At 48.4% G+C, this 8,242-nt stretch overlaps 1 protein-coding gene across 1 annotated transcript in view; it reads left to right on the top strand.

Moving 5' to 3' along the window:
• Window positions 1-6,217, top strand: part of CNGB1 (cyclic nucleotide gated channel subunit beta 1) — a 29,232-nt gene extending 23,015 nt beyond the window's left edge. Inside the window, exons 30-35 of the mRNA XM_042027736.1 lie at window positions 576-673; window positions 763-846; window positions 1,212-1,330; window positions 1,929-2,075; window positions 2,492-2,687; window positions 3,969-6,217. Coding sequence (XP_041883670.1) covers window positions 576-673; window positions 763-846; window positions 1,212-1,330; window positions 1,929-2,075; window positions 2,492-2,687; window positions 3,969-4,181 — 857 coding nt within the window. The 3' untranslated portion in view covers window positions 4,182-6,217. The remainder of the gene's footprint in view (window positions 1-575; window positions 674-762; window positions 847-1,211; window positions 1,331-1,928; window positions 2,076-2,491; window positions 2,688-3,968) is intronic.
• Window positions 6,218-8,242: the final 2,025 nt, after the last annotated feature.

An 8,242-nucleotide genomic window follows, 5' to 3' on the forward strand; every position in this document is an offset into this window, starting at 1 on the left:
TCGCGTTTTACTGTGGTTGCTTTGCAGAGCTGAAATGTTTCTAGCTACAGTTTGGGGATGGAGGGTGGCTTATTTTACTCTTCAGCATAGGGGCTTGTTTGCCCACCTATAGGGTTCACAGGCTGCCACTGGGTCACAGCACTCTGGTGACTTGGCATCACTCACAGCACACTGAGTCCAGTGTCCCACGTGCCCTGGAGAGAGGACAGTGACTGTCAGTCACTGGCCAGAGTGTGTCCAGCAGCAAAGCCACCAGCTCACCCTACCACTAAGTTATCAGGCGGGACCAGAACCTCTGTGCCCACCCTCCTGGACAAAAAGAATGCTGACCTGGGCTCAGTGGTCTGTTTCTGAGTGCCATCAGGGCAGGGGTAATGCAAAGGGTGGTTTTCCATCACACTTCAAACATTTAGACCTGCAGGCTGCTGGGTGGGCAGAGGCTGGAGGAGACCCTTCTGTGCAAGCTGGCTCCTGCCCTCTGCCACCAGAACATGGGCTGCTTTCCCACTGCCACATGGATCCCACACTCTTGGATCAAGTGTTGGAAGCAGCCACTTTTCTGCTTTGTCTCACAGATGAGTCAGAGCTGCTGGTGCAGCTGCCAGACAAGATGAGGCTGGACATCGCCATCGACGTGAACTACAACATCGTGAGCAAAGTGGCCCTTTTCCAGGTACCCTCTGCAGCACAGGCCCTGGCTGACACAGCCTGCCACACCAGCACAGACTAATGCTGGCATGTTTTGGCTCTGTTTGGGCTCAGGGTTGTGACAGACAGATGATCTTTGACATGCTGAAGCGGCTCAGATCAGTGGTCTACCTGCCCAACGACTACGTGTGCAAGAAGGTAACAAGATGCCTGGAGTCCCGGCCAGGCTGTGCAGGGCACTAGGAAAGTCAGGTCTGGCCCATTGCCCTGGTGAGCCACTTCACAGGGAAGGAATTTGGATCAAAAACATCCTCGGTTGCAGCTGGTCTTGTACAAAGACTGACCTCTTCTGCTGCAGCTCTGAACAGCAGGAGAGCAGGGGAAAACTTGCTGGAGTCTTTGGGATGCTTGGATGAGAATGCTCAGGAGTGAGCACCATCCAAACATTTTGGGAGCTCGGAGAGGGCAGTAGGATCACAGGGGTTTCCAGCAAGATGCTGCATAGGGCATGCCTAAGGCCTCCCTGTTTCTGGGCATCCCACCCAGCTCCCTTCTTACTGCAGGGAGAAATAGGCCGCGAGATGTACATTATCCAGGCGGGACAAGTGCAGGTGCTGGGGGGACCCGATGGCAAATCCGTGCTGGTGACTCTGAAAGCTGGATCTGTCTTTGGAGAAATCAGGTGAGTGAAGCATTTTCAGGGAGCCACAGAAATGCAGCACGTGGGCTCTGGGTGAGGAGGGTGGCAAGTGGAAGGATCAGCAGCACCCCAATTAATCTTCGTGACTGAGAGCCATGAACACTGGGCAGCAGCTGGTACACAAATTACAGCTTTCCTGCTGTTCTTGTCATCATGTTGTCTTCTTCCTGGGGAGCTGGTGATGGTAAACAAAGAAATAGGGATGGAGGAATGGGAAAATTGATAAGAAAAGGTGCTCCACAAATACAGTCTCCCAGTCATTAATCCACCCATTTAATGGGCATGGAAAGCCCTGAACCAGTTGGCAACACAGCAATACTGCAGCCTCCTCACAGCCCAGAAGACATCAGACTGGTGTAAAACGCAATATTTAACCCTTCAAACCTGCAAATAATTTTTTATATAGTGCTCCACAAAAAGTTTCCCTTTATCATTCTTTAAAAATTGTGCACGGTAAATTCCATCGGGAGTGAAAATTAAACTCTGAGTCCCCTGAAAAGAGAGATGGAGACATATAAAGGAGATTTGACCTTCTGAGCCTGTGAACAGAGGTGTTGATGTCTTGCATTGTCTCTCCCAGCTTGCTGGCAGCAGGAGGGGGAAATCGCCGGACAGCGAACGTCGTGGCCCACGGCTTCGCCAACCTTTTTATTTTGGAGAAGAAGGACTTGAACGAGATTTTGGTGCATTACCCGGAGTCTCAGAAGCTGCTGCGTAAGAAGGCCAAGTGCGTGCTGGGCTGCTGCTTTCTAAGCTGTGGGGGTTTAAAAACAGCAGAGCCTGGGCTTCGCAGTCTCAGCGGAGTTTTCTGTGTGAGGGAAGCCCTGGGAAAGCTCCGGGCTGGAGCCGCTGTCCCTCGGCAGAGGGCACCCGGCCCTCGCCGCTGCGCTGGGCAGGCGCCGGCTGCGAACCTTCGCCTCTAAGAGTGGGTGGGGCGGGGGAAGGAGCGTGGCCAAAGTGCCTGCGTTTAAAATTCCATGAAAAGATTCGGTTTAGTTTTTAACATTGCTTAGATTTGTTGTTCTGTCCTCTCTGAGACATAAAAAGATCCTTGTCCTTTTACCGCTTGGTTTCTCTGCATTATAAAATCCAGCTAATAAAATGCGTCCGGACTGACATCACCTGTCCCTTTCCGTGCTGTAGGAAAATGCTGAAAAACAACAACAAACCCAAAGATGAGAAGGGAGACCCCGGAGATCCACTGATCATCCTCCCAAAAGCTGACACCCCAAAGCTCTTCAAGGCTGCCCTGGCTGCCACGGGGAGGATGAGGGGCAAAGGGCCCCTGGAGCAGCTCCAGTGGAGGCTGAAGGAGCTGAAGGCGATGCAGGAGGCACAGGTCAGCATGGGGAGCGTGGCAATTTGACTTTGCTTCCTTCGATGCCAAGTCTGCTGTCCCCCACCAGCTCTGAAGTGGTTAAGGTGCCTTAAAAGGGTGAGCTCAGGACATTGGGGTCTGTCAAAGCGTGGGCAGACAGGAAGGGGTGAGCCAACACCTTGTACAGGCCCTTGGAGGAATGCCAGTGTCCCGCAGGGGTTTGTTTTGCTATACAAAAGGGAAATACATTTTATTTTTGCCTACCTGTGCTAAACCTGAGTCTAATTTGTAGCTGGGCTATAGCCACAGACGAATTAATGTCTCTTCCATCCTGCAGAGCCCCTCATAATTAATCGTTGTACTGGCAGGACAAGGGCAATGCTGGCACCTGCAGCCCAGTCAATATTTCAAAGCTTTCCCCATGTGGTTGGGGCAGAGGTCTCCACAGCAGGCAACACCATCCTATTAGCTCTGCATGAATCCCCTTGCTTTTTGTCACAAACAGCTGAAAAAAACGGCTCTGTGTGGTTTTTTCCCATTTTTTTCCCAACTGTCTCCACTAAACTTGTAAAGAAAATTCTGTCTCAGTGCAGACCTTGTTGTTACTCTTCTCAGCATGGAACCATGCACACTTATCACATCTGGATGTGTGGAGGGAGGGAAAAGAGGAGCTCGTAGGGAGTGCGGTGGCCTTGGGGCTGGGTAAACACCAGGCTGATGCCAAGCATAGCTGCATTTCTGCAGTCCTTCAGAGGCATGAGAGGCTTCAAATGGTGTTTAACATTAATTCATAACCAGTTAGCAGCAGTGAACAGTGGCACTGAGGGCTCTGAATGAGTGAAAACAAGCCTACTTGCTGAAGGGTGCATGTATTGGGAACTAATCCCTCTAATGGGTGAGCAGGACCCTGCTAACATCCCTCTCCATGGCACATCCGTGGGGCAGGCTTCTAAGGCTCCTGGCTAAAGGAGGACAGGGCAGTCTGGGACTGCTCTCTCACAACAGCACTTCTGCCATGTTTGGCCAAGATCAGCCCCTCCAGAAGCTTCAGGAGCAAAATGAGAGTCAGTGCAGGAGGAGTGAGAAAGCTCTGCTGTGCTCCTCTCTCTGTGTTTCTCAAGACATGCAGGATATAATCCAGCTGCCCCTCTTGCAGGGAGCATTTCTAGCAGCAAGCTGACATCCCAATGCAGAGATCCTGTGGTGGAAGCACAGAACACCTGCCTGGCTTTGCCGTGTTAGGGGTAGTAGGCAAGGATCTGCTAAAGTTGCTTTTGTCTCTTTTTTTACTTTTTACTGCAGGGTTCCAGCGTCACCCCAACCCCACCAAAATCACCCGTGCACCAGAGATCGCCTGTCACATCCCACAAAGCACAAACCCGCCTGGGAGAAGAAATATCTTCAGAATCTCCTGATCATTCAGTCACCATTCGGGTGATTTCCACGGCAGAAGAAGATGAGGAAATCCTTGCTGCTGAGATTTCAGAGAAAGATGAAAAAAAAGAAGAGAAATGAAACAGCAGCAGGTCCCAGGGCAGGCATGGGAGTCAGGCAAACGCCTGGGGTAGCAGATTTTTGTTGTTAATGATTTCCATGCAGTGTCTGTAGGCTTTGCTATGTGCTGTGGGTAGGATCTGCTTCTTTTTTCTGCCCAGACCCTCAATCACTGCTGATAAAACCCTCTGCCATGTGACCCAGAACCATATAGGGTTCCTATGCCCTGCAGAGCTATTGAGCACCTTTATGAATTTCCCACTAAATCTCAGGCCATCCCTCTTGCTCTGAAATCCAGCCTTGTGGAGGGAGAGCTATGGAAAAATTGCTTTTTATGGCTCTGGATGGTTAATGAGTGTTCAGACAAAGCAAGAAGAGTTATTCACCTCTGACAGCTGAGTCACCACTTGGCTAGAAACAACCAAGGGAGAAAAAACAACAAGGTTTCTCTGTTGGGCTCAAGGTTGACAGCAGCAGTGGGGAGTGATTCATCCGAAAAGGATGTGGACTATGCTCACAGGCCAAGCATGGAGCAAATCAAGCTGTCATGAGAAGGCCAAGCTCTGTCCCTGAGTACACAGGCTGCAAGATGCTTGAGGGTTCCTGGGTGGTGCCAAGGCCACCTTGGCTTTGCCACTGGGAGGAATTCTTGCCAGCTGTCCACCCTGGGAAGGTGGTGGACATTCCATTACTGGGGGCCGTTATGGAGAGGTTTGATGAGCATCTTTCAAGGATAGAGAAGCACAATCCTGGATGAGATGTTCCTGGAGCTCCTTTCCAGCCTTGGGATTTTTCTGTGCCGCCACTGCTGGGAGGGATAAACAGAGAGCAGGAAGGGAGAAGCTGAGTTGGTTCCCAGCTGGGAGGGGAAAGAGAAGTGCAGTAAGTGCTCTCCTCTCCCAGAAAGTGTTTCAGAGTCAGCTCAGAGCCTGTAACGTGCCAACAAGTGTGCACAAGCATGCAGGTGCTCCCCTGCACTCATTGCTGGACCTCAGTGACATCCACATTTCCAGCAGCAAATTTCCAGCCCTTCAGTCACTTGACAGGCTCTTGGCCACACTTCCCATGCAGAGAGAAGCCACTCTGGTGTTGCTCATCACTGAAGTCATGAAGTCACTCTCGCAGCCGTGCTTGGGACTGGGTGCTGGAGGGAAAGGCAAACGTCTGGTCAGCAGCCAGCACCCAGCTGATGGCTCAAGGTGTCCCATCTTCTTCCAGCACCACCAGGTCCTTCCTCATCTTCCTCAAACCCAGCACCAAGCAGAGCTAGCTGCTGGTGAGCTGAGAGGTGGTGAGAACCAGTGGGTGAGGCACTTTGTGGCTGTTCAAGGCACCACAGCACCACTGGCTCCATCAAGAGGAGTCACTTTCTGTCCTGTGGAGGAAAAGTTGGGGCAGGTTTTGCTGCAGGGAGCAGCCCCGTCACCACGGCCAGAGGACTTCCCCAGTGTTCAGCAAACGCTGTGAGCAGTGCTGCAGGTTCCACAGGTCTGGCTGTGACACAGCCAGGCTCTTCGTGAATGGTGGCAGCGCTGGCGTCACCCCCTGGGTGATCCCTCTCTCATCAGCAGCCCGGGGCTGACCTTCACCTCCTTTGGGATCTTCTTTTGTTGCTTTTTCCCCCTCTCTCTCTCAAAATAGACGAGTTTCTGTGGCAGAAAAAGACATAATAGGTGTTAGCATTAATTAACAACGTCTTGCTTTCTTTTAAACAAATTAAATGAACTCCACTATACTGCAGGAGGGTCTGAAGGCAACACATTGCAGGGGAGAGCCTGCACTCACCCAAACCTCCCTGAATATTTCTCATCCTCAGTCATTTGCAAGTGGTTTTCCTGCTGGGTAGAAGATTTTGGTGGGGAGTGCAAAGTATTTTTTTTTTCCACTCTTTAAATATTTATATAATCAAACCAGGAAACGTGCAAAAATCAAACCGGGGCTCTGATTAGCTGCTATGATTTAATATTGTTTAGAAAAAGTGTTTAAATAAATAGTGGGCTGTAATTGCTTTCATAATTCACTGTATCTACAGTAAACACCATGTAGATTACCATTCATTTGCTGTGGATTTATTTCAAAATTCCAGCTGTTCTTCAACTTTTTCCTCACTCATGCACTGACAGAGCCAGAAGATCTTCACGTGCAGTTCACAGATTTCCCAATAAATAATTGAGAGGCTCAGAGGTCACATAATACAGGTAGTAGAATTGTAATTTGCTTTTAATCACCAATAGGAGGGGAAAAAACTTTCTTAAATAGCAAAACTGCTTGAAGATCTTAGTTTTCAACATGCAGCACGAGATGGTGATGGATACACAACTGGTAATTCTGGAACCAGGGGGAGATCTGAAATTATCCTTCTCTGTGATCTGTTTATGGCTTTAGTTCTTTGGAGAGATTATTCTCCAGGTAATAATTAAGGTCAAGGTAGGGCTAGGCTTACAGGCTGAGCTGGGGAGTTGAGCTCAGGTCTGTTTGCTCTGCAGGACTATTTAGAGATGACAGAAAATAGAGACTTTAGTGCCTCTTGTTTTGGGGGTTGCCATAGGTTGGCTTTCTTCTGTTGAACTTTTAAATTCCACTCATTTTCCAGTTTTGCTGTATTTGCAATGGGCCTCCTTCACGCTGGTTGCAATAAATACCTTGCAGAGGGCACTCATCACTTAGTGTTTCTTCCACTGCCCTTGGAACATTCCTGAGGGATTTGGTAACACTCCATGTACCTTTACTGAATTTCTTATTAGCTTTTGCTCGTTCCACTTGATGTCCTTAAGTCTTGGGTCTATCTGATATGAGATCCTCTCATAACATTACTGGAGTACTTGGGGGATCTTGATGGGCAGCTGCTTATTGCCATAGAAACCAGGTCTTCCTGCAGTGATATTTCAGCAGTTGCTGCTTTTTAGTGAAAGAAGTGGAACAGAGAAGTGCTGGAGGAAGAAGCAGAGCTTGTTGTTGGAGCTGTAGGAATGTGGTAGGTTTTGCCTCACTGTCACCAGTAGCATCTTTACTGGAGGCTTTATATATACTGTTTATATTTATATTTTTTTATATATAACTTTTTTTTATGGTGGGGGTGTATTCATATTCCCTGTGGCCTGTGTCTTTCAGATAACTGATACTGATTCAATGATCTTTATGAAGTTAGAGAAGACAAATGTCTCCCATTAGAAAAATCAGCGGACAGAAGGAATAGGATAACCCACCAGAGACATCTGACAGTGAAGGAAGTTGTTTTCCTCTGGACAGAAACAGGGCAGATAGCTTCTCTGTATTTATAGCCAGAGAAATCTTTTTAAAAGATTACTTGCAGTTGCAGGTTAATCACTGATAAGGTTGTAACGAAAGTAAAAGCAAATAAGCAGGTTTGGGGGTTAGACTCAGGTCCAGAAAGAAATTGCAGCATAAATGGAAAGCCCAGTTAAATGGTGTTTAATTGGAAAGCTTGAAATAAAATTAAGCACTTCAACCTTGAAACCTGCAGACCTTAACCAGCAGGACACGCTCCTAGTTCTGGGAAGAGTCTGTAACCCACTTTTTCTGTCTATATATATTTTTTCTTTCGTGTAGCTCTGCTTTGAGTGACACTTGCATATAAATCTCTCTGAATCCCTTTTGCCTTCTGCTAAAATTGAGCTAATACAAGTCTGATTTTCTCTGTTCTGAGCACACAGCTCCTTTTAAGTGCAGTAATGGTTAACACCCTGAAAAAATGCCAGACCACCGTTTGGGAAGGGGCCGTACAGAGGTTCACAAACCTATGGATGCCCACAACTGTGCTTATTAGCAGCAGCTTAGGCTGAGCTCAGACTCCATGATGATTTCCTTTCTCATTCTTTCCTCATTTACCTGTTCTGGTTTTGGGATGAAACTTGCCCTCTTTGGTTCATGCCCTGGGGTGAATGTCTAAGGGAGATCTGTGCAATACCAGCGAGCTGGGTTTGAGTCATCTGAAGAATTGAAGCCTAGGAACCTATGTTCTTTCATGCAGTTTCCCCCGCTTTTAGAAGTCACTTGATGCACGAGAAGAGCTGTAAGTCGAACCCTTAAAGCCTCAAAACTGTTTTCTTGGGTAAATTGGA

The sequence above is a fragment of the Corvus kubaryi genome, unplaced genomic scaffold (genome assembly GCF_017639235.1).
Source record: "Corvus kubaryi isolate FWS band 111438036 unplaced genomic scaffold, C.kubaryi_AGA036_p1.0 37300, whole genome shotgun sequence".
NCBI lineage: Eukaryota > Metazoa > Chordata > Aves > Passeriformes > Corvidae > Corvus > Corvus kubaryi.